We start from the raw sequence: 27118 nt of genomic DNA on the forward strand, positions 1-27118 counted from the left end.
AGAAATGAGGTTGAGGTATTTGAACTTCATACTAACAATCTGGAAATGTTGGAATTTGTCGATTCTTCAAGCGGAAATCAAATAAGCAAGCTTGTTCAATAATGCCCAAGTATAATAGATAGCAAAAAAATTACCTTCCCACAGCAGTTTATTTCTGTTGAAATAGATTATTGTTATTTGTTGAAAAAATCTTGCAGCGTAGCTTCAATTACTAAGGGTGAAGTTTGTAACCATTTTCTGTTTGCTTAAAAAAAAAACTTGCTTTGGGTTTTATTTTCTTTCACTCTTTTAACTCCACGTATTTATGGTTAGATAGATATCAAAAAATAGTCTATTAAATGCTCTAGTATTTGGTTTTTAAAAAATACCCTTTTTCACTCCACAGATGGAGTATAATATTAACAATAGTTTATGGAAACATTCTTTGTTATTATCACCAGAGATAATTATATTCAGACCTGCCATATGTGTTGCTTTAAAAATTAGAGTACATTAAGGAAGGTAAATGTATTTTATAATAAAACTTGGAATGAAATATCAGTTCATTTTTTATTGTGCAGTCTGCAACCCCAAAATGAGAAGAAAAAAAGGCGGAAAATAAATCATTTTTCCAACAAACATGAACAAAAAACACAAATTTCATTTAAAAACATTTATTTAAAAAGTTAACAGTAAGTATATTTTGAAGTTTGACATTAGGAAACATCTGGAACTGTCATCCTGTGAAATGGAAAGAAATCAGGTATAATCAACTACAATGTAATTAAATTAAACTAAACAGACACTATAGAAATGTTTGTCTCTGTTACGGCAAAAGATTAACATTTGGGTAAAATATTTTATCTTAAGATTTGAATCTGGGTTAATGTAAACAGGCAATTTAAAGGAAAATTGCCAACCTCCTGCATTTTCAAATGTTTTCTCAGCAACCAACTACCAGTAGTTCATAATTAAATTAGAAAATAAAACTAGTCTAGGAAGAAAAATGTGGCATTGTGTCTTTTTAGTGCCTTAAAGGAAGTTAAAATTTTATATTACGTTTAGATGGATAATTTTACAGAATTTGCATGCATATCAAAAATTTCTGAAACATTGCAAAATTTAAAAAATATACATACAGCCTCGTCTCTTCATCAAGAAAAATTCGTTCGATTGCCAATCTGACATGACTTTGTCTTAGAGGGGGAAGTTTTGCCATTCTTGGCACTAACGACATCATGTAATAATATTCAGACGATTTCTCCGAATCTTCATCGCCTGCTCCTTTTAGGCATGATAACAGCTCATCTTGGTAGATATTCTTCGGCTTTTTATTTGGCCTCTCTGTCCAAAAATAAATAAAACAGATAAATAGTGACAAGTCTACTGTATATCCATTTAAAGCACAGGTGTATGTTTTTTTTCCCACGTCGACCTTCAATAAATTTTCCTGAAAATCTCTATCGCTTCAATACCAACCACCTTTTTCACATTTAATTCCCAGTACTCTTTTAACAACAATAGAACTTGAAGACAAAAACATATTTTTTTAATATCAGCAGTCATATAAATCCAACAAGTCTTGTGAGTTATGCACACCTGAGAAATCATTAATTGCACCCAATTGCAAACTGAGGGGGAAGGGCGGTGTTGAACAGGGAAAAAGATTTCAGAAATTGACATGTCATAAAGTAAAATAATCAACTAAATTTATGCAACGGATTCGGGTAACTTTTCTGGCGCGTAAAAATCAAGATAGACAAGCTTTGATTGCAGTGCAAAATTAATTCAAATTGCTACAGACAGATATTGTCACAAAATTTTAATGTAATTGAAAGCACTCAAATGTAAAATTTTAAAAATTTACAATTTTGCTGAAACTTTATGACACTCCACACTAACATTACTAGTTCCTTTTAAGATGAAACACTTAAAATGAAAAAAATTTGAAAATATAATTTGGATATGTATTCTTCGGAAACAACATTTGCAAATATAAAAATTATGTACATAAATCATGGTAATACTATTAATTTTCAAAAATAGTCAAAACTAAAAAAAATATATCAATATATAGTTAATAAAATTTAATAATTAAATATTCTTTATTTTACATTCATAAAAATTTTTGCAGCATAAAAGTTAATATGAATCAAAAATGCCTAGTTTAAAATTAAAAGGTGTTTAGAAAAAAAGAAAATATAGAATGGTTGAGAGCAACCAATGCATATTTTAAAATTAAAGGCATTTGAGAAATAATACAATGAAGTATACTCAAGAAAAATTGGAAGTCAGCAAGAAACTAACAATCCAGTTTTTCAATTTTTAGTAACCGGTGAAAAAATTGAATACTAGATCTTGTTGCATGGAAATAGGGATATAAATAAATTTCAAATCTAGAAATGTGGAAAAATAATTTGTTAATTGTTATGCAAAGTGGCCGCTCAGTATATATATCTTCAAAACCTTGATCACTTGAAAACTTAATGTCTCGAATTTATTCTCTTGCAGAGAGATTCGAGATTGTACTGTGTCAGGAAAGAAATTATCTTTTTATTTCAAAAAAGGCACAAAATAGATATTCAAATATCACAGCATTAAAACAAAAATAAGTATTACAATTTAAAATTTTAATGAAGTGTTTTGTTTCACACTGAATATTCAATTAAAATTTAAATTAAATATTTGATGCATGGTATTTGGTAAAGCCCTACAATCAATTATCAGTAAGAATGTGTTTAACTTTAAAACTGCACTTAAACTTACGTTTTTCCTCATTTGCTTCCATGACTAATACTGGTGAGGCAGATGCCGATTCATTAAAACCTATAACAGTAAAGTTTTATGAGCTTGTGGACAGAAGCTAAACTTTGACATACATTTTATAAAACACATTTTTGAATACTTACTAGCATCAAAACTATTCTCGGAACATGCCTGAGACTCGTTCAATTCATCTAATGCCTCTTGGGCGTCCTCTAGGTTTCCTGTTGGCCTGCGAAAGATAATACAAATTTGCATTTAACGTAGTTGGTTTTTAAAAAAAAAAGTGCAATAATAAAACGACATAATCTTTTAGTTACAAAGCAGAAGATAATAAACAAATTAAAATGTGAAACAGAATAACATTGGTCTAAAGAACTTATACAGTACTAATTATAAATATAACATAATACCAATACAGGGAAATTTGAAACACAAAGATTTGCCTTTCCTCTCCTCTGTATCAGTGATATGTCTTGATTTGTTTGGGCTTAAAAATTTCTGGTGACAGTAGCCAACATCCATGGGAAACTCTTCCAGTTAGAACTTGACTGGTATCGAACCAGAATGTCATTGGTCAAACTTCCACAGCTTCTGGCGCTAGAACTCGGCAGCCTCTTAGACAGAATTCAAAGGTGGCAGGAGAGGGGGAAGAAATATTGCAATCAGGGGTTGTCCCAAACAAAAATGTTTGGCAGGGAAAAATGTTTTATTTAGCGAATAAACATTGAATTTTACGGCACAAATTCAAGCATGCACAATTACCTAACTACATCTAGTGAGAAGACTATGTTTAAAGTATTATCGATGGTGTTTAAATAATAAAATGATTTTTCCCCTCTTAGAACTTATGAACAGTATCTGTGATGATCGAAATTTTTAAGGTTACGAAAAAAGAAGAAAATTGTAGTTTCTGATCTCGTTTTTGTAGCTTTGTAGTAACTACGATTTTTCGTAGCAGTTGGCAGCTCTGTCCATAGGAAGCAGAAGGGCACTTGTAATAGTCCCACACACAGGTCTGGATCTTCGTACCCGCAGTGTGCAGGGGTGGGGCCCGACGTACTTAAAATGCCAATGGCCCAAGAAATTGAAAAAAAGTAGACATACCAAGCACTCGGTAACTACTCCGATTTCGGCCAAATTTTGATCAGATACTAGAGTAGTTGCCAAAAATTTAATATTGTCCAAGTTCAAATTTAAAAGTCCTCAAAATTCATTAACCTTATTTATTAAAAAATGTGCAAACAAGGTAAGTATAGAAAATATGGAATTTTTATATTAAAAATGGATGTTTGCTACAAACAAAAATTAGTTATAGTATAAGAAAATATAAAAATACATTTGCTTAGAAAATAAAAGGAAATAAAACAACGTTATAAGCACAGTGCAGGAACACTATAGACATGTGTTTTGGCATTGCAAGGAATTCCTTTTTCAATGCACAAAATGTGAGCTTATAAATGTAAAGTTATCCTACAAAAGTCGGATTTTTTTGTCGAATATGTGTCTTTACATTCTTTAGCTTACATGTTATGCACTGAAAAAGACGTTCCTTGTAACGCAGAAACACATGTCTGCAGCGCTCCTGCACATTTGTTTTATTTGCTTTTAAAAACTATTTATGTTTGGCAGACAACAAAAATAGATTGGTATAATTTGTTTTAATTCCAACTTGATTAATCAAATCTTTTATTTATTTATTTTTAAAAATATTTTTTTTTGTAAAATTTTTGATATAAAGAAAATTTTTAAAATTACAGTTAACCCTTTTTTATCATGGTTAATTCATTCCAGACTTAACCGCGATAACTTAATTTCCGCGAAGTAGGATTCTGTATTTATAAACTGCATATTTTCCTAATTGGAGCACATAAAACTTACTTAAAACAATTCAAATAGGTAGAGCCCCCTAGCCATGAAACATAGTCACCATTACATTTGCATTATTTAAAAAATTGCACAAAATATGAGAAAATGAGATCTGTTGGAAGTAATAGATATCACATTTTTAATTATTGAGAAATAAACTACACACACACATGCAGTTCATACACACTACTACTAAACTATTAAAATAGCTCGAATTGTTTGATAATGAATTAATTGCCAGTTTGTGACCGTATGTGCCCCGTTCTTCCTCTGCATTTATCCTCATTTAAGGTATTACGTATGCAACTTAAAAATCTAGTACATTGTTGAACACCATTTACAATTACAGATGTAATAATACAGTGATTTATACTTTTCAGTTAGTGTTTAGCGATTAAAATGAGATAGCGATTCCCAACTCTTTCTTCAACGATTTTATACCTCCACTTCCTCAAGTAGTACAACTACAGCCCTCAGAAGAGCTTACCTTATTTAAAAGATATACTTTGTTAATTTTATGCGGGAAACAGTTTACACGAGCGCATATAAAAAGCTAATTACTATATTTGGAAAAAAAACGCAATGTAGTGAAGCCGCTAAAGTCAAAGCGGGAAGCAGAGGGACGACTGTAGGTCGTAATTAAATTTCAGCAGGAGTATAGTTTTAAAAACTATTATATGGACATGGAGGTGTATACTACTATTTCAATAAGTTTAAAGTTCATCACATGTGTGTCGGTGGTTGTTTTTAAAACATAATTGGTACTCGGGAACTCGGCCGAGTAGTGAAAGGCCGAGTACTCGGTACTCCGCCAAAGTGCTACTCGGTACGTCTCTAAAAAAAAACTAGCACTAAGACTGTTTACTTGGCAAATATACTGCTGGCTTTTGGGGAGAGGGCGATTAGGTGCAAAAGACAAATTTTAGATTAAAAGTCATTGAGTATATTCACGTGTTATTAATTACAAAGCACAGCAAATGCTACGTGCTTTTAACAAATATAATTATGTCAAACACATAGTAAAGTAATATTATAAAACAATAAAAATAAACAAAACCATTCTTTTCGGAATATTTCACAATATATGAACGCGAGAATGTCATATCTATCACATTTTGAAATTGTGTTGGGAAGTTTTTTAAAATACTAAGCAGTTGAAAATCATTAATTTTTGACAAAGCCAGGAGAAGTGAAACAATAAATGAATGTTCATACCTTTCATGTTCAAAAGTTGGCTCGAGGAAAGTCATGAGGTAAAAGTACTTCCATTTCACTTGACCATAGGAGGATTCCCCGCCAGAACCACTTGGTCTGTGGCAAATGGCCTCTTTTTTTTTTTTTTGATACTGGTCCCTGAGGTTGCCCCATCTTTTTTTGGCAAAAGTTTCTGCAAAAAAATATTTCATTTTCAGCAAAGGCTGCAAGAGCACTACCGATATAATTAAATGTATCACAGCATAGGAAAGCGTACTTACCAGCAACATTCAGGGAATTTCCTATGACTTTCCATGAATTGGTTCTTTTTGCTTGGTCTCGGTAATCTTCCCGCTTGTTGTTCCATAACCAAGGGTACTTCCTTACTTCACATATTAATGACTCGTTAAAACAAGAATTTGTTTCAGACATCTTATTAAGTTTTTCAAAAAAAATCAAAACATGCACTACTGCACGCTCACCAAAACAAACGAAGTCACTTTTAGAAGAGCAAAGATGGCGCCTGCCCTCTGATTGGCTGTCGCGTCCGCTGCTAAAATCGGACGGCCGTCAAAATCCAGCATCGCCAGAACGTGTCGGGAGCCGTGCAATTCGGCGTGCTGTCATGGCAACGGATTCCAAAAACAGGTTTGGCAGCAAAAAAATCGGATCGGACGGCCGAATCGGTCGCCATCTGAATCGGCCTTTCCTCTCTACACACATCAGGAATGCCGATCCAATCATCCTAACTTCTGGACCGTCGTCGATGCGGGACGCGGTCAATTCAACGATTTGTATTTTTTCTCTCCCAATTTGTGGGAATAATTATCGCTATTTCCATAAGTAAATACAAGGACAACGATTTTACTCCGATACAGACCTCAAATATTAGCTATTATTTATCTTATTTTTGCACCGCATCTAAATTATGAGTGGTGTCACCAAATATTATCATTAGGGATATGGTATCAAACTATCAATAGATCAACAGAGGGCTGACAAGAGGAATTGTTAGCCTAGTCGGAAACAAGGGGCCCGGGCCCTTTATTGTAGGGCTGGAATAGTAATAGTTTCATATCTTTTATGGGAGGGGGGAAGGGGCCCAGGAACTATACTGACAAGGGACCCCCTTGGCTATCGGCTGCCATGGATCTGCATGCAATATACCGACAGCCCGGTTACGACATTCTGGCTGCCAGGTTGGCACTCTTAGCGTCAATGAGATGATTTTGTCTCCAGATCGGTTATTGACTATTCCAGACTGATGAGTTTATAACAAGGACGAAACTACAGCCTTTGGATGTCATAACCGGACTGTCGGTATATTGCATTCATTTTAAATTCTATCTAAGACTAAAACTAGTTTTTGAATTTGAAATTTTTTAAATTCAAACTGTGTACAACGATAATTTGTCTATAACGATATTTTTTTCTCGGTCCCCAGAGTATCGTCATAGACAGGTTTGACTATAATCATCATGAAATCTCATATAGAATTACACCTAATATTCAAGTTCAGGGTGGCGACAGAAACTAAAAAAAGTTCCCTGACTTTTCCCTGATTTAAGTTCACCAAATTTCCCTGATTTACGTTACCAATGATAATGGTTTCCTTTCTTTGCCCTACCTGAAAAGCATTGCATATTAAATTAAATACAGTGTTTAAAACTGTTTAAGCTGTTAATTAAAATACAGTCGGACCTCCATATATCGAAGTAGCAAATTGCCGGGAAAAAATTCGATATATAGAAATTTCGATATACAGAAACGACCTTATTTTATCATAAAAATCTCCTAAAACATTAAAATTAAAGCTAATTTTCGTGCATGAAACCCAATTTCAAATTGATACGAGCATCGGATTAAAATAAAAGTTAATAATTAAAAAAATAACAGAAATTACATTTTTGCCCCTTCATACACCTTCATTCTTCTTCAATTCAACTTGATCCGCAACATTAGGGGTTTTCGTTTTGATAATATAATCGGGAGAAAAGTAAAAAATCAATCTACTTAACTTGAATGATTTTTACTGAAGCTGAAAAGACTGGGAATGATAATCAACAGACAAAAAGGATAACTTGAAACTGATTTTACAGTGTTACTGGTTACAACTAAGATTTGAAATAAACTTGAGGGAATTTAAGAACTCCAGAACGGAACAATTACCTATCTACACACTAGGGTGGGCCGAAAAAACTTTTTTTGGAAATCTGTTTTTGGATAGTGCGGAAAAGTTGCTATATGGGCCCGTTATTACCCATAAAAAATTTCGCTAAATTTGTTTAATATTTAGCCGACGCTATTTGACCTCAAAAAACGGAAAAAATGGCAAAAATGCACTTTTTTCAAAAAAAAAAAAAAAAAAAAGGGGGGGGGGGGGTCGAAAATAAAAGTTTGAAGCTATTTTCAGCAATTATTAGAAGTATCTGTCAGTGAATTAGTTGAAATCCTCAAAGATTTTTATACATTTCGTAGAATATTTAGCTACGCTCCTTTAAGACTAAAACATTGGAAAAATGAAATAAATAAATAAATAAATAAATAAATAAATAAATAAAAGTAGTTTCGAAATAAGTAAGTACTGAAATGTTACGCAATACGTTACTTAGAACAGTGAAAATTCAATCAATTTTATGCGATATTTGTACACCAATTTTAAAAAATGCACACACTCAAATAAAAAATAGTTACATAAGATGCTAATTTTTTAATCTTCGGTTCCAATTGTTTCTCTTGGATAATAAACGGCGCTCAACTACTTCTATTATTCCTAAGATTAATTTATAATTATTTATATATATTTGACAAATAGAGCGCTTGAGTATTAAAAAAATGTGAATCCTCTGAAGTCCTTTAAACTGGTTAATGAATTGAACGCAAGTATTCTTCTTTTTCTCAAGCCATTTCTTCCTCTCGACTTTATAACCCACTTAAGAGACAAAACCCCTCGACAAGAAATGCTGTAATTCTACACCTTCACAGCTGGGAATTAAGCAATTAAAGGGGTCCTCTCTTGTGTCCAATGTCCACAATGAGTTGCCACTGAGGAATCTTATACTGGAATTGGACGGTTGCACAAAGTGACCACATTCATATTCTGGAGCTATCGAACAACTTCTTAGAGATTGTGAAAAAAATCCGGTGGTCAAATTTGATAAAATTGACTGCAATCTTCTGGTTTTGGACATGGAAGATATAAAAAATTTAAGTACTGAACAACAATATTTGTATAGAATCTGTCTTGCCGTAAAAGATGGTAGTTGTCCTTCAAGCGTGGCTGACAGTAGCCCAGGCAAACTCAGTCAGTCATGCGCGATGGCTGACAACTACAAACCGTTTGTTACGCTTGTATATAGGCACTCCAACTCCATCAGAAAACCTTACAATGCTTGTAAAGTATGTAATTTTAGTTTATGCTCCAATGTGGTTTGAGATAAAAATGAAACCGAACTGCCAGTACCGCGCCCAACATTTTTGGAAAATGATTTCTCTTGCAAGGCAGTTTCCAGACAACGTTAAGGAGATAATTTTCAAAGTCCTCTCAAGTAATGCATATTTCGCTCATCCTGAACAGCTACTGTTGGCTCGGATGGTGTACGATTTTTTGAGCGTCCTAAACTCAATTTTGAAGCCGTTGATTATGTTGATTTAGTTGATTGGGCAAACTGTGTTGTAACAGAGCCACCTATTACAATGCATCTAAAAGACGAACAATGGAAAGAAATGTGCAAAGAACATCCTACAGAGTTTACTTTCGAGAAATTTCCCTGTCACACGCAAGCTGTGAAACGTTGTGTGAAACTAATAACTGAAGCTGCAATAAGAGTTCGTGGTGAAACTGCACGAGATGGATACATTCGTGCTAAACTTCAAGCTAGGAAAGAACTTCCATCTTTGATAACAAGGGACAATATTATTCCAAAAAATAATATTCATTATGCATGAGGTATTATAAATCAAATTTGAAGATTTCTTTTTTAAAATTTTATTATCTATATATGTAGTTCTCGAAAATGTATGACACTATTGCGTGATAATAATTACTATGATTAATGGCGCTATTTAATTATTTAGTCTATGATTTAATTTTGAAAAATAATTTTCACATTGGTTTTTAAAGAAATTCAATATTTTTTCATTTTTCTCCAATTTTTGATGTCAGAAAGGAGCGGTTAAATGCTCATTAAAATCAATGAAACATTTTATGGGCTCGAACTGACTCATTATATAACATTTTCGGCGCATTCCAGGAAAATATTTGGAATTTAGTTTTTTAAAAAAATTTTCGATAAAAATTCATTTTTCTCTTTTTTTTCGGTTTTTCAGTGTCAAATAGCGCCGGCTAGATATTTTTTAATATCCAAGAAATTTTTTGTGAGTGCTAACTAGCTCACTACGCAACTTTTGCGCGCTATCCAAAAATTGATTTCGAAAAAAAATTTTTTTCGGCTTATTTCGGCCCACCCTACTACACACCCCTCAAACCCAGATTTCTTATGAGTTTCGTAGCAACCTTTAGTAAACATAATTTTCTCCCCTAAACTTCATTTTTCATGAGACAAACAGTCTAAAGTGGAAAAAAAAAATCTACGAATGTCTCGAAAAAATTTCGATATATAGAGATTTTTTCGATATATAGAAACAATTTTTCTATGTAATGAACATTGAAATTTGCTGAGATTTCGATATATAGAAAATTTCGATATAAGGAAGTTCGATATATGGAGGTTCAGCTGTATATATTTTGAAAAGATGCTCCTTTTTTATATTAAATTATATTTGTATACTAAATTATCGACAGAGAAATATTGTAGGAAATCTAAAACAAACACTTTACTTCCAGGAACCAGTTAACATAAGAATTCTAAGAAATTATTGAAATCACTCTTAAAGACATATCTAATCGTGATAAAACTAAAAAATTTAAATGGAGATAATCTTGAACTGAATTTTCAAGCAGTACAATTGTTGTTGCAAGAATAACAAGTGATAGTTAAAGTATAGAAGTAATGTAGTTTTATTTACGTAAATAATACTGCAGTGTGCAGAATGTAAAGTGTATCTGCAGAAATTAGTTTTCAAGATATTTGAAGAAATGTGTGATGGATTCAGTACTAACAATAGGAAAATGTTGGAATTAGACAATTTTTTTCGTGCATCTTTATCAGCAGAAATCAAATAAGGGGGTATGTAAAATAAAGATAACGTACAATAGATGACAAAAATGCAAAGAAAAAAAAAGTGCAGTTACTGCTTTTTACCTGCACATGGCAGAATAGACATATTTATGTAAAACAAATTGAAATCTTTCAACAAGAAGTCATATTCAGCTATTCTCTAATCAAAAACTTAAGTTTTAATGAATGAATGCAGCATTTTAACTATTAAAAATAATTAAAATATTTACTTATGTACACAACTAAATTTCAAATGATGTCATTAGTTGTCGAAAAAAAATCTTGGATTACTTTAGTAACAAACAACATTAAAATGCAAAAACAATTATTAAATTCAAAATGTATATGCATATGGTTTTAAAATAAAAGTTTTATAGTCTAAAATAAAACAACTTCGTGTAATCTGAAGTGGCAACGAATCCATGGCGAAAAATAAATAAAAAATTAATTTTAAGTCAAACTTCAATTTTAGCAATTAAATTAAAAATGCCAAGTGAAACTTTTAAGATTTTTTCAGCATTAATTTAAAAAACAAAGATTCTTTCTTGACATTGTGATAACAGTATGCTAATTACTTCAAGACAATGAGTAAAGGCAATGGAGCAAAGTCATTAATGATGGCTTCTCTTTGCCAGTAGAGTTGTTTATTTTACGTAGCATGGAATGATTGGAAGGAAAATTCAAGCTATGTAAAATAAACAACTTTACAGACACAGAAGCAATCTTGGGAAGCTCATCCTAAGATTGAATACTTTGACCTTGATGAAGAAATATGCACAAATATGTGGCACTGTATAATCACACCTCATAAATTTTACTTTTTTAAAACAAATAATTGGCAGAAAATTCGTAGGGAGTCAAAGTACTTTATTTTGCAAAGAAAATTTTTTTCCCCTTCATTTGATAAATTTTCCCTGATTTTTTGTTATTTTTTCGAAATTCCCTGATATTTCCCTGATTTTTCCCTGAGTGATAAAGTTCCCTGACTTTTCCCTGATCTCCCTGATCTGTCGCCACCCTGAAGTTACTTTACATGCAATTTTTTAATTCACTCGACTGCTGAAGGATTTTATCTGGGATATAATTGCTAGATAAAAACGTAGGATTGAAATAAAGATAACCCCAGCTTATTTATTATTAATTAGCATCAAATTTCTTCTAAGTTTGTAAAAAATGCCTTTAAAATGATTAATGGCATTTAATAATGCATTTACTCTCAATCCTTCAAATAAGTGGCCACAAAACCGATTGCATAAGCAAGTCAGATAATTACACATAAGATCATTATTAGGCATCATTAGCAAGCAAAATCATTTGGAAACGATCAAGCTTGCAATGACACGTATGATGAATAGCAAATGATGACAGGGAAAAGTAATTAAAATACTAAAATATACATCAAGTACAAATTTCGAAGCTGAATTTTTATCTTGAAGAAAAAAAAATTGCGATCATTGAATTGAATTAGTTAGGAGGTATTGATTAAAAACGTAAAGAACTTGTATGTAAAGGTCAGCAAATAATTCATAAGTGAATAAATATAAAATGAATAAATATGTAAAAGAAAATAGTAAATGAAGCGAATAACATGACAGCTGGTGTTTTAGACCAGTGTTTTTAACACTTTTGATACTGCGAAGCAATAAAGAGCAATAAAATATTTTAAGTTGTGTAGCACGTCACACAAAAAAGATTCAGCGCAAATTCTAAGAAATGTAGTAGTTTTTTTCCTTAAATTCGCGGGCTAATGGGGTTGTTTAATTCAGTCAAAAGTACTACTTTTAGTCACTGACATTGAAAAAATAAGTAAAAAAGAAAGATAAATAAATAAATAAATAAATAAAATAAGAAAAAAATAAATAAATAAATAAAATGGAGCGAGAAAAAAACTCATTTTCCCAACGCTTAATTTTTCATTAATTTTTTTAAATGTCCAGTTTTGAAAATAAAACGTGGTCTTTATGACGTCAGAAATGATGTACTTTGGCGCATCTGTCTACCGCGTTTTTAAGTTATGATAATCAAGAAGCGAATTAAATATTGCGCTCTACGGTTTTTATCAACCATATCGTTGCCAACACTTGTGAGAAAAGAAGCGAATTAAATATTATGCTCTGTGAATGGCAACACTGAATGGCATTTCATCATTTGTGATGTCACACGACAGAAACGCAAACACTGAAGAACAATTGGAATTTTAGAATATAATTGGTAGCGCTCCACTTCGTGTTGATGTAACTCCTCCATCAAACCGTCTCAGTGTAGCAAGTCCGCAATTGGAGGCGGTTTGACGTTTGATGGAGAAATTATGACGTCAATCCAAAGAGGAATGCTACCAATTTTTTTTCAGGAACAGGGTCTTTAGCCCACTAAACACAACAGCTAATGGACAACCGCCGTCAAGAATTGCCAAACACTTAATTTGTGCTATACATCAATCGGTTAATTACTAATTTACATTGGTGATCTACTGCAAGACTTAGTTATCTGTTAAATGATTTCGATCATTTTTCATATGAAATCAAATAATTTGACAATAAATGAATCAATTAACCAATGTTTTGAAGCACAAAAATTGCAAATTACTGCAGACAAGTGTTTTGGTGCTGCAAAGAACACCTTTTTCAATGCAAAGAAGTGTGAGCTTCTGGATGAAAAGTCATCCGAGGAAAGGGATTTTTCATCCAGAAGTTCACACTTCCTTGCATTGAAAAAGGTGTTCCTTACAACACCAAAACACTTGTATGCAGTAATTTCCTTTTTTTGTGCTTCAAAATGTTGGTCAATTGATTCATTTAATTTTCAGCACAAAGGTATTTATTCGTCAATTTGACGATAGTTCAAAACTAGTTCTGGACGTCAACTATCGGCTTGATAGTCCTTTCTTTACTATTTTGGATAACAATTACAAATTAGATGTTTCACATACGTTCTCATGAAAAAGAAAAGGAACCAGCAATACAATAAAAGCTACTTTTATGAACATTTGCACTAGTTTTGCACCTATATGCATAATATACACGTCTTCGCAATGTCAGAGTCAATTTTCTTTTCCAATGAATGGCATTAAGATCATACAGGTCAAGGAAATGATTACAGTTAAAATATTGATCAGAACAAGATCGTAAAAAAGTTCGAAGCACACATGATTACCTTCGAAAACCTTGGAAGATCTCTTAAATATTCCCTGAGGTTAAGAAGAAAGTAAAATATGTTCTCCAATATAATAAATTACCATTCAATATTCGAGCTAAAAAAAGCGACCGGATCGATTAACTTTGCATTGAAAATGCTTTTCCACTTTTTTTTTTCTCTCTTTTTATTTCCAAGTTGCCTGCACTTAACTGGTCTGGAATCTTTCTCGGTTATTTTGGCCAAACAAAAAAATCGATAAACTTTTATGGAGTTCTGGTACGTTAAGTATCAAATTCTCAACGGTGATGATTGATGATTTAACAGAGATTTGGAATGCATTTTAATGTACAGGTAATTACGAAAAAAATCGTCTGCATACAGATTTATTCTGTTAAACCCCCACACGGGAATTCGCAATTCACTTGCCTGAAAAAATTTGGGTTGTGTCATGTTTACTGAATTTTGATTGTTGATTTTCATGTAGTTTTCAGCACTGATTCTAAAAATGAACTTTGTTTTTTTTCCCATCATGTCATGGATTTTTTGGAAATCGAGAGTTTCAAAAGTGCAAAATTGGATAACAACTGGCAATCATTTATACTCCTTAATGTTGGTTTTACATATATAATTGAAGAGTCATACAAAAATATGGCTTATATAATACATTTCGCGACTTTTTATGATGACTTCAACTGATGGTAAAGGTCCAGAGAGAAAGGAAAAAAAAATCCACAAACAGTCTGACCACCGATTGATGGAAAGGCAAACATCCGGTTTGCAGGAGGAAATGGAAACATCTATTATTTTTCAGGGATGTTAGCATCTAAGCAGAGTCACATTCAGATGAGCCGAAAACGGGCATCAAATTTTTACTTTATCCCGTCATTCTAATAGACTCGTCTTAACTAGACGTTTGCCAATTCTATCTACACAATCCGTGAACAGACTATAGGTTCAAGGAAATTTATCAAAAGTAAAAAGTTTTTAGCCGACTAAGTGTTTCTTTTTGGATATTGTACCTTTCCTATGCGTACTAATTTTTTCGTCAGTTTCCTCGTCATATTTCACGAAAAAGTTGACAACTAGCTCTTTCCCGAGCCCTTCACCATTTGATGCGGATGCGTTACCTACTAATTAAAATGTATTGAATCATTAATCAATCATACAGAATCATTAATGTTAATTACCCGCAGATTAAAATGTATTCCAAATGTCTAATGAACTATTAATCACAGCCAAAAATTTAATGCCGTTTACGTTGACTGCCATAAAAGTCCTTAAAAGCTTATCATTTTTTTTTTCTTTTATCGATGAAAAGCATGGGGCTGCCGAGAGGATCCAGGCATGTGGGGCAATGAAAGAGTTGGGGTCACAGCCCTCCCCTCCCAAGAACCCTTTGCCTTTAGCATGTTTCTAATTAAAAAAAATTTAAAAAAAATTAAAAATAATAATAAAAAACCGTTTTACGCACGAATTCTAACTGTTAGAATTTCTCACAATGTTTTGGAAGGATAACAAGTGACTATTGGCATAAGTTTAGGAATTTTTCCTTAATTTTATCAGACCTAAATGCCAATTTTATTTTGGATTTATTCCTTTTTGGTGTAAAACAGTAAATATCATCCCTTTTGTTTATTTTTAAAAAAAAAAAAAAAAAAAAAAACATTTTCTTCAGAAATGAACTTTATTAGATTGAAAGAAAATATTCAACATTTTTTAATATTTTTTTTTACTGTACTTTATTCCTTCTTACATACTTCATTCTTTTTATTGAACATTTCAAAAAAATAAAAAAGAGGATCTTCGATCTAATTAAGCATGAACAATAAAACTACCCAAGTCAATTCTAATAACAACGTTGTATAGGTATTAATAGATTACAATTTTTATCATAACTAATCACAATTTAATCATTAATTAAACACAATTTAATAGTAATATTAATTATTTAACATTAATTTAGTAATCACAATTTGAGGTCGCGCTTGCCTAATTGATAACAGACTTGCATAAGGCGCAAGGTGCTGCGATCTCTTAATATACGGACGGGTATCATGCTTGATTGGAAATGCTCAGTCAGGGCCTCACTTCACTATTACATTTGTAAACTACTTTTGAATTAGAAGTGGCAAATTCAAATTTGGATATGTGTCCTTTTGATATGAAAGTGAATGAGTGGATACCGGCAAATAAGGGATAAATTCCACTTTGCTGTAAAAGACCTGGCGAGAAATAAGGGGATGGATATACATCGCATCGTTTAGGTGGTAAAACCAGTGTTTACGCATTTTTTAACAGCAGATATAAAACACTTCGAGAAGAAAGAAATTCACGGGTCGATAGGGTTTATATTAGAGATTCTGAAAACGAAAGAAAAAGAAAAAAATTTCCCCCCAAAAGTGGATATAATCCGTTTTGAAAGTAAACTCCTCAAATATTTTGATATATAGTAGGCTCCTGTCTATAAGGTCTAGTGAAAATGACAACTGTTGAAACCATTATTTGTAAGGGGCTCATTCAACTCAAACAGAATTCGATCGAATCGAATATGATCAACTGCCTCAACCCATAGCGCAACCAGGAATTACCTTTGCCTCATCCAGAAGGGAATCTATCGCTATGATGCTGGTAAATAGAATTCACTTGAATCGAACAAAATCGAGCTGAATAAGCCCCCTAAAACTCGTCGCAGGAGGTAAAGGAGGAAAAATTTCCATACTAACTATTAAACATTAAAAAAAACAAAAAAAAACAGGGGGTGTAGGGGGGAGAGAAACAAACAAGAAGAGTGAGAGGAGAAAAAATCGTCGTTGCGTTGCGTCAAAAAGTTGACAGGCAAAAACAGGACTATGCTATGCCGACACTATGTATCAATCAGTTTATCACATACAGGCCCAAGAGTTAACCACCTTGTTTCCACATCTCATATAAAAATGATCAGCCAAAGCTTCAAGCAATTCAACTTGCAAGGAATGAAATTTTTCCCTCCTAGCTGGTAATAATTTAAACCATTGATAAATGTCTAACGCAAACTTATCTATGTCAAGCAAAAGTTTTTCAATTTTACACGTCGATTTGACGTGACGCCAATTGGAAGTAGCGCGCTACTGTTAGTAGCTACATTTTTTCGTAGTTTGTAGTGTAGCGCACTACTTTAAAAAAAAAGTAGCGTAGCGAGTAGTTCGATACAAAAAATTAGTAGTTTGTAGCGATTTTAGGAAACTACTTTTAAATAAGCTTCACGGGAAAAAAAAAAAAAAAAAAAAAAAATCAAGGTTCAAACGAATTTGACTGGTGCAAGTTTTACACAAGTGCATCAGCGGATACAATAAGAAATAAGACTCATAAAAATACGAGCTGACCTCAGGTATATCATTTTGACGCCACACGCTATACTTGTTTGACGCCATTAGTTTGTCATCGTCATTTTCATATTTCGCCAGTATTTATATTGAATAGAGCATGACTTAAAAAGAAAAGTACTACATGAATTTGCAATAAACGCCAATTTTGTAACTCCTTTGTTTTTTCTGGCTGCCGAGAATGTCCCGTGGATGAACGTTTTAGATTTCAAAGAGTTTATTGTTCCAATACTGTAAAAGCACTTATTTTCGCGAAAATTAAGGTATCAGTGATTTAGCGAGTTGAAAATTTCGTGAATTTTATATGAACAGACCGAAAGTTGAAAAACAAAAATATTTCGCGAGGCTTAAATTTTCGTAATTACGAAAGGCACGGGAAAATCGTGAAAATTAAAGTTTCGCGAAAACCGTGCTTACAATAAATATGAGCATTACAGTGTTACATAAAAGTGTGATATCGGAAATTTTTGGGGAAAAAAAAAGAAAAAAGAAATAATTCTTAGTGTTCAGATGAGCTAATTTATCAATCTAAACCTTTTCCCGTTCAATCCTTGTTCGTTGTGTATTAGGGTGCCCCCAAAAAATCAAAAGTTTGTTTTACAAGTCGCACACCCTCTGTATTTTTCCTTTAAGTCAAGACAATTGTAAAAAAAAAGTTTCATTTAATTTGAACAACGGCAACCAGTGCCGGTGTTCGTCTGAGAGTGCAAACCAGCCCTGTGTACTAGACCGAATAAAAAAAAAATTTGGAACTTCATTTTGAGTTAACGTTGCCCCTATAACACACATGTACCACAAACATATTTATCCAAATTAAAAAAAAAAAAAAAAGAAGAACTTTCAGGTATCCTACACTTGGCCTAAAATTTATAATTTTCTTTAAAAGAATAATTTTTTTTCGGTACACATTTTAGAAAAGGAAGGTAAATTTTACGAAATTATCAAGCTAAAAAATATGAATAGTAAAGTAGATGAATTAACGTTAAATAGAAATTTTTTTCTCTCCTGAAATATTTAAGTCTATTCTACATAGTACTTACTCAAAGATATGGATTTTTTCAAGGTTAAGTTTTTAATTTTAAATTATTGTTCATTTACAAATGTTGATCTGAAAATTAGTTCGCTGATAATTTTTGAACTTGAAATTTTATTTAAATTAATATGTAGATAGATAGAAAAAAAAATTAGTTTTTAATGAAAATTAAAAATTTTAGGCCAAGTGTGGGATACCTAAATTATTTTTTAATTTGAGTAAACGATTTTATGGTGCTTGTGGGGTGTGGGGCATGGGGGGGGGGCAACGTTTTATCAACATAAATGTCAAGTTACTATAGAAAATTTATTATTATTATTATTATTATTTTAATTCGGCCTGGCATACAAGTGCTGGCTTACACTTTCAGACGCAAGTCGGCACGGCTTGCCGTTGTTCAAGTTGCATGAAACTTTTTACATAAGAAGAAAAATATAAGAGGGTATGCGACCATGAAAATCAACTTTCATTTTTTGTGGGGTACCCTATTCTGTATGCTTTTTATTTACTTATTTTTTAAAAAGTAGCGGCTACATTTCAAAAGTAGTTGTAGTTGTAGTTAACTACATTTGTAACAATGTAGTTGTATTTGTAGTTCGCTACAAGAAAAAATGTAGTTTTTCCAACCACTGGACGTGACGAAATAATTTTCCTTCATAATTGTTCACGGTGAATTATTTTTAGACTTTTTTTGGTAATCTAAAATTAAATTTGTCTTTTCTCGCGACGTGAAATTAACCGGCTGGAGCACCAAAATTTTGTCTGAAAACCGGGACGTCTGGCAAGTCTAAATCATGCACAATACGCAAACAACAAGTCCTTATGTAAACCAGATTTTATTGGAACAACATCTCAGCTAACACGGTTTACATATTTTTTATTTCTTTTCAAAGGAAAAAAAATCAAAAATATCAGATCTCATCCCCCCCCCTAACTCCTTTTCTGCAAAGCCTGCTGCTCAGCTGTTTTTTTTCTTTAGCATAGGTATTTTCTTCCTGTCTTTTTTCGAGAACATTTCTTAGGGTCTGACAAGTTCATTTTATTCCGAGGCCGTCATGAAAATCCATCATGAAAAGTTTCATTTTTGGGTTGAATCTTCTTTTTCTTCACAAGTATGGAATAAAAAATGAAAATATTAGGAATTTTAGGACTTTTACGACAAAATTTGAAGTTTTAGGAATTTTAGGACAACTCCTACTCCTGCTGCCCCCCCCCCCCTTGAAAAATTCTTGTGAGCACCGCTGGTTTATACTATTTTTATTTTTAAGACTTAGAACGTGTGAAGGTTTAAAAAATGCTTCTTTAAAATGTTTCTCCCGATGGTAAATTTTTATTTAAAATACAAAGTGTGAAAATGCGCTTGACTAAATTTTTATATATTCATTTGTTTTTGATTCTCAGTGCATAAAATACTACTCCTGGTTTTGAGATGTTAAAAATATCCCTGCTACAAACTAGTGATGTGCCGGATCGTTAAAAAAATAGATCCGCGGATACGGATCCGGATCATTAATGTCAAGATCCGCGGATACGGATACGGATCTCAATTTTTTTTAAACCCAAATCAACTACCCATGTGTAAAATTTACTAGGGAAGGTATTCCCGTCAGAATAATGGCACTGTTTCTTTAAAAAATGTCATCTACGGCGAAAATATAATCAAGACTATGATTTACTCTTTAAAGAAATCTCCGTTAAAATTGAAGGAGAGTTTGGAAGGAATGGGTCAGCTTTGCATTAATGCTTTAACAGAATGTGAAAAATTATTTTTAGCTTGCTCGTTAGATGTAGGATACAGGATCAAGAGTGTAAAGCTGCTTCTGGACATGCTAGAAATATTTTTTCGCATTTTATTTCAGCATAAATGCAGCGCTGACCCATTCCAACCAACTTATCCCGTCCAACGAAATAACAGAGCCGGGAACACCTTTACAATCAGTAAATAGAGAATTTAGTATCACTTTTTTTTTGAAGGATGCCGAGAAAAACCAAAATGAAGAAAACAGAAACCCCAAATACATAACAAAACCCAATATTAAATTAAAAAAAAAAAAAAAACCACGTCCCTGAGGGCCGATCTCATATGAAGATGAATTTCGCGGGTCAGAACACACATTGTTAACAAATATGAACTGACAGCAGATAGAAAATTTAAATCATTGAGCTTTTTCGTATTGTTTTCCGACTATGAAATCTCTACCAATCACGTGTATAAAGGCTTAGAATTGCATTTGGAATTTACTTAACAAGATTATAGCTCCTACTGTATATAACTTGGAAGTTCCAAATAAATATAAAACGCAAAAAGCTTCGTTCTTTCAATTAGCTCCAATATTTTTAAAGTACGGTAATTTTTTACTACCATAATCGTGAAAAAAGTTAAGTTGGCTTTTAATTAATATCACCGACTATCCGGTAATTAAAGTTCTACAAAAACTAAGCATACTTTCGATCAAGTCAGCTTTTGAACGAAAAATAGAACAATCAAAATCGGTTTATCTGTTTAGGAGCTACGATGCCACAAAAAGACATACATATACACATTTTTAAAACTTAATATCCCTTCCTTTTTGCGACGGAGGGTACAAATTGGCCTCGGAAATGATACCTTATAATTTGAATAGGGAATAAAACCTAATTGAAACGGAATTTAATAGTCTCAAATATTTAATATATTTAAAAATTTTTAGAATAGAAAAGATCCGTTTAAGATCCGTCGAAAAAGTAACGGATACGGATCTTTATTTTCCCTCGGATATCCGCGGATACGGATATCCGGAACATCACTTCTACAAACAGCAGAATGATAAAAAAATTTAAGTACTAACTGAGCCAAAAAAGCGATAAATAACCAAAGAGACACCCTACACATTTTGAGGTTACAGGTGGCAGCGACCTTGGCACAGAGTCTGTGTGAGCCTAGAGGGCAACTTCTCAAGACTGCGCTGCAGACGTCATGTGGGAAAAAATCTTTTTCGAAACATTGATGGGAAATTTCCTTAGCAGAGGCATAGTTTTCTGCAGGAAGAGACATTCGGAACGTGGCAAAAGGTAATGGGAAATGCATCAAATAAGGAAGTGTTTCGAAGAACTTGGGAAACGCAAACTCAATTACAATACACTGTTTGTAAACAGTGAACGAAAGTGTGAAGTTCTGTGCAGTTTTTTTTTTTTTTTTTTTTTTTTTTTAAGCAAGAGTCGAACAATAAAACACATAATAAATAGGAACCACATTTGTGAAATTAGGACTAAGGTAGGAGCGTAAATATGAATTTATTTCGGGAGGGGTCCAAATCGTATCTGTTAAAGGAGTTTTCCAATTTTAAGATTGAAATATTCAAATCCTTCTGCACATTGAGTAGCTTTAAATATATTTCTGGAGGAAGCGGGGAACTTCGACCTCCCCCCCCCCCCAACCTTCTTTCAGAATAAAAGCTGTGGGAAGGGATCATTTTCTTAAACCATCAGATTTGAGGACATAACTTCAAAACTTTCTTGCAGTTTAAAAGTAAACAAGCATAAAAACAAAAACTTTTAAAAGCTGCCTGGATTATATGCGAAGATTGAAAAATTTAATAAATCCTTCATATTAAGCCCAGATCATTGCCATCCACAAAAGAGAAAATAATAATTTTTTTTTCCGAAGCGTATATGTAGTGAATTCAAAGCGAGAGGGAACTGAAAACGATTTTATTTTTGACAAAAATGATCATTAAGGGTGAAAAATCTTGACTTCATAATTACGATTATTCATTTTTGTATTTCACTGCGATTAAAAAACGTGTCCCACCCAAACTGACACCAGAACAGAGCAAGTATAACAAACGTTTATAAAATAAATGTTACCAATGGAAAACGAAGATCGATTCGCAAACGTTGAAAAACACGTATGCATTTAGAGATGCACTAATCCCTCATTTATGTGAATACTATTAAACCGGACTTCACTTAATCTAGACAGCCTTTTAGATAGACAGCTTCATATGTATAATAGCCACTGATCGAGTAACGCTTCTGACCTGACGTCATCAACAATGAAACTCGTGCCACGACATGGTAATTTAATAATATGGTTCGGTAATGTTTAACATGCAGGGAAAGGCTTTATTGTGACAAGGCTGAACTGGATCCGGTAACTTAACTGTGTTACTGGTAAGACTCATTTCAGGGAATGAAGAAACGAAAAAGTGGTCAACAATCTACCGTTGGAGTTTGGGATAAAATTTCAATTATCAAAATATCACCAAATAGGCGATTGCTTCGTTCAAATGTAGAAGAGAAGCAATTTTTATCCGCTATATCTTGACGAGTGATTTTCTAGTACTGTTAAATAGCAGGCGAGTTTGCGCAATAATGTAATTTTTGTAAGCCTGTGTTATGCAACGTCAAATGGTGTCAATAGCAACAGCAAAAAAAAAAAAAAAAAAAAAAAAAAAAAAAAAAAAAAAAAACTTACTTCAGATCAAATCAGTGGAATATTTCAATATGTGCGGGGACAACGGGACAGGATACCTGAATACGGGACTATCCCGTTCAAAACGGAATGTTTGGTCACCTTACGCGCATGACTGAAGAAGAAAGAGAAAACAATAATTAGTTCCTTTTTTTCTCTGAATCTAATTTCTACATGCTCAAAATATTAGGGCTCGACCGATGGCATTTTTTGGCCGATGGGCCGATGCCGATTGTTGGCCGATTGTTCAAAGATGGCCGATGGCCGATGGCCGATTGTTTTCCTCCAAATGGCCGATTGCCGATGGCCGATGGCCGATGCCGTTGGCCGATGGAAAAAAAATCAAACAGAAATAAATTAATAAGATTATCAGGGATTTAAAGGATCGTTTATTCATTTCACTTTACTTCCTTTCTACGAATAAGGAATGGTATAATCACAAAAAAAAAAAAAACAGATTTCGACCTAAATTTCTATTTTACGATCACCCAATTTAAATTTCATAAAGTTTTTCCGGCACATTTGTACATGCATATGTACTCAAGAACATATAGGTGACCCAAATATCCATTTTGAACGCCTCCTCAGTTAATTATCGCAAATTCTCGCGTAAACTTGCGTCACTCAAAAACGTTATGAAATAGTATGTTAAAAACACATACGTACGTAGTATGATCTAAAAGTTCAGGGACAAGTTGTATAAAACCTTACCCTGAATAGTTCACATTACCGAAGCACATCTATCAACAAAATAGTCACCTTGGACGACTATGCACTTCTGCCAACGTTCGTATAGCTTTTAGAAGCACTCCTGTGGAAGACATTTTTCGCAACCTCCTGTAAGGCCTCTTGCGCTGCTGCTTTAACTTCATTGTGGGGAAGAAGGCGAGTTTCATGTTGAGGCTTAGCTCCGAGTGACTTTTACTTGTTCCCAGCCAAAAAAAAAAAAAAAAAAAAAAAAAAAAAAAACATTTGCATGGACGTCGCTTTCTTCCGTCAGGAGAAGATAAAGCTGCATCATAGGAAGTAGCGAAAAACGGCTTCTAGGACTGATTTCCGAAGTTTCATGAATACTGGGAGAAGTACATAGTCCCTCAAGGTGACCTTTTAAAGGTGAACGTGCTTCGGCATTGTGAACTATTTTGAGTAAGGTTCTATACAGCTTGTTCCCGAACTTTTGGATCGTATTACGTACAATCTGTATAGGGTGTAGTTATGCTTCTCCTTTTTTGACTGCTGTGTGATGAAAGAGAAAGAACAACAGCCAAAAAAAAAAGAAAAGAATGAAAAAAAAGGAAGAAAAACAAAGAGACTGTTTAATAACCAATAGATTTTTTTTTTAAATTGAACATATAACTAAGATTTCAGTAATATTGTAATAATGTATGGATTTAGGTACACTAAAAATAGTTTTAAAACATTAAATTATGTTATTTAATCATTCAAAAAAAAGTAATAATAACAATAAAAAAAAAAATAAGAATAAAACTATGAAACCGTCAACAAATTACGCAATTAAAGTGGAAAGATAGCACGTAGACATTTTTTAGTCATCAAATTAAACAAAAAAGGTATCAGATAAATTACAATATTAAATCATAATAGGAATATTTTTGTACTTATTTAAAATTTATGAATAGAAAAGTTTGCATTTTTCATAAAAGCTATCATAGTGACATACATTTTGCTGAAAAACGAAATAGCCATGAAAAGAGCGAGGTTCTTAAAACGCAGCTACAAAAAAAAAAAAAAAAAAAAAAAAAAAAAAAAAAAAAAAAACTCAATATTTACACCAAGTTAATAACCGGAATAAATATACTACTTGATCTGATGTTTGCACACATAATATTGAACAATTTGATTGTTTAATCTTTTATGAAGCTTTATAAACAAGTTCAAATTAAATTTTTAAATTTAACAATAATTTTCTGAAATTTTTTTTAAAAAATGCATAATAAAAAATCCTTGAAACTTTTCTATAAAAAACGAAAATAACTGATTCATTGATTTTATATAAATACATAAAAATCGTTACTCACAACAGAAAAAAAATCGATCGCTATTAATGATGCAAAAAAGAAGGCGCATTACGAAATATAGGTGAAACAAGTATGAGAAATACGCAAAATGACATTTCTTGACCAAAATAAATAATCGCTCTAAATATTTAAGAAATGCTTGAAACGACGAGGGATGGTTTGGGGGGGGGGGGGGGTCACCCTCTGATTTTGGAGTAACTCACACTTTGGCCCCCAACTTAGGCCTCATTTGTTTAGTACAGAACCGCTACCACCAACGCCTCGGAAGAGTTTCTGAATCTACTTCAGCACTTCTGAAGAAAAAATTCAAAAGTCCCTTGGATTTTCGAATTATGTCACCATTCAAAACGTCTTTAATCAATTTCTTACATTGATGCTCTAAATTCTTTCTAAACAATAGATAAAGTTTGAATAAAAAAAATATCTAAATATTGTTAATTTAAAGAACTCAGAAGTACAACTAGAGTTTAATTTCAGAAATTGAGGTAGTGGGAGGAGGGGCACGCAAGTGTTCTCGGAAATTCAAAAAATAGTCGTAAAAAATCGAGTTCAAAATAATCATAAAAATAGAGCTGAAAAAACCTTTTTAAACTTGCACCCGAGTTTGTTTTGACGTGCAGTGGCGGATTTAAAATATAGCAAATGTTGCAAATGCACGAAAGGCCCCATAACTATAGGGACACCGTCGGAGTTACAAAAATGCTTATGATAAATGTTTTACAACTTCTGTGATAGAGAAATGGGGCCCCAAAATGTATTTCGATGGGCCCCAAACTTGTAGCTCCGCCGAAGCGATACAGAAAAGACTGCATTAATGTGATTCATATTAAAAATATCGAAAAATTAAAAATTACCGTCGGTTCAACGGGAATCTACCAAAATGACACAAAAACCGGTTTTGCCATGTCATATTTGTTTCCACGGTTTCCAATGCGGCAATGTATCACCAAATGATCGTCAGTCTGAGACACTATATTAGTTTTACATTGAAATAAGTAATTAATAGCTACAAAAAAAGAGTAAACCGGCTTTTCAGAACACCCAATCGAAGACAAAAAGGGAAGCGCACAACTAAAACGTACGCACACCCCGCATGCGAAAACCTAACCTTCTACAGCTTACCATCTTTGAGTTATGACTTATGAGAGATATATACGTACATCCAACTGCAAGAAACAACGCAATAATTAACTTGTTTGGTACCTGAATGTAGTATTAAAAACTCTTTCAAAGGTGACTAAAATAGAAATTCATACTGAAATTTAAGTAAACAGTTTTAAACTCCCAAAAATCAAAAACTCCCTTTACTTTGTATTAAAAAGTAAAAACAGTAAAGGTCCTTTAAAAAAAAAACATCGGCCTATTCCATCGGCTTTTTGATGTATTTTAAGGCCGATGGGCCGATGTTTCCTGCAAGTTAGCATCGGCCGCCGATGCCGATGCCGATGGCTAAATTATTGAACCATCGGCGCCGATGCATCGGCCAGGCCGATGCATCGGTCGAGTCCTACAAAATATCTCGCAAATCGCAATTGCTTACTTATTATACCAAGAAATTTTTCAATTAGGTAACAACTAGAAACTTAAATGTCAAGTATTTCCATTTAAATAACGTAATTTGGTTGTTTCTATCAGTTAAAAGTACTACTTTTAGTCACTGAAGTTGGTAGAATGGAGCGAGGAAAATCTTTACTTTTCAAAACGTTTAGTTTTTAATATTTTTTTAAAAGTCCGTTTTTTGAAACAAGGCGTGGCAAAATTTTGAAATGTGCGTGGCAAAATTTGGATTTTGAAACAAGGCAAATAACATGACGTCACAAGTGATGATCTTCGGTGCGCACTCCACTGGCGCGCTGAATGCTGACGCTTGCTGTCTAACGCGTTTCCAGCTTATGATGATTCGGAAGCGAATTAAATACAATTGCGTTCTACGCTTGCTATTAACCATACCGTTGCCAGTACATGTCAGTAAAGATACGAATTAAATATTGCACTCTGCGCTAATAGCATCAGTGAATGGCATTTCATCATTTGTGATTTCATGAGCAGAAGCGTAAAAAATGAAATTTAATCTGTGCAACGATTAAAATAATTTTAAAAAATATTAAACT

The 27118-nt window shown here is 32.9% G+C and overlaps 2 protein-coding genes across 2 annotated transcripts in view; both read right to left on the reverse strand.

Moving 5' to 3' along the window:
* Positions 1-27118, reverse strand: part of LOC129223402 (sarcosine dehydrogenase, mitochondrial-like) — a 295818-nt gene that overhangs the window by 171883 nt on the left and 96817 nt on the right. The window lies entirely within an intron of this gene.
* Positions 819-6287, reverse strand: LOC129223403 (transcription factor Adf-1-like). The gene is made up of 5 exons (XM_054857998.1): positions 6087-6287; positions 5827-5998; positions 2889-2974; positions 2746-2805; positions 819-1323 (listed from the first exon to the last, which is right to left on the reverse strand). The coding sequence occupies exons 1-5, from the start codon at positions 6235-6237 to the stop codon at positions 1055-1057; spliced, it is 738 nt and encodes a 245-aa protein (XP_054713973.1). The 5' UTR covers positions 6238-6287; the 3' UTR covers positions 819-1054.

This window comes from Uloborus diversus, chromosome 5 (assembly GCF_026930045.1).
Source record: "Uloborus diversus isolate 005 chromosome 5, Udiv.v.3.1, whole genome shotgun sequence".
NCBI classification, from domain to species: domain Eukaryota; kingdom Metazoa; phylum Arthropoda; class Arachnida; order Araneae; family Uloboridae; genus Uloborus; species Uloborus diversus.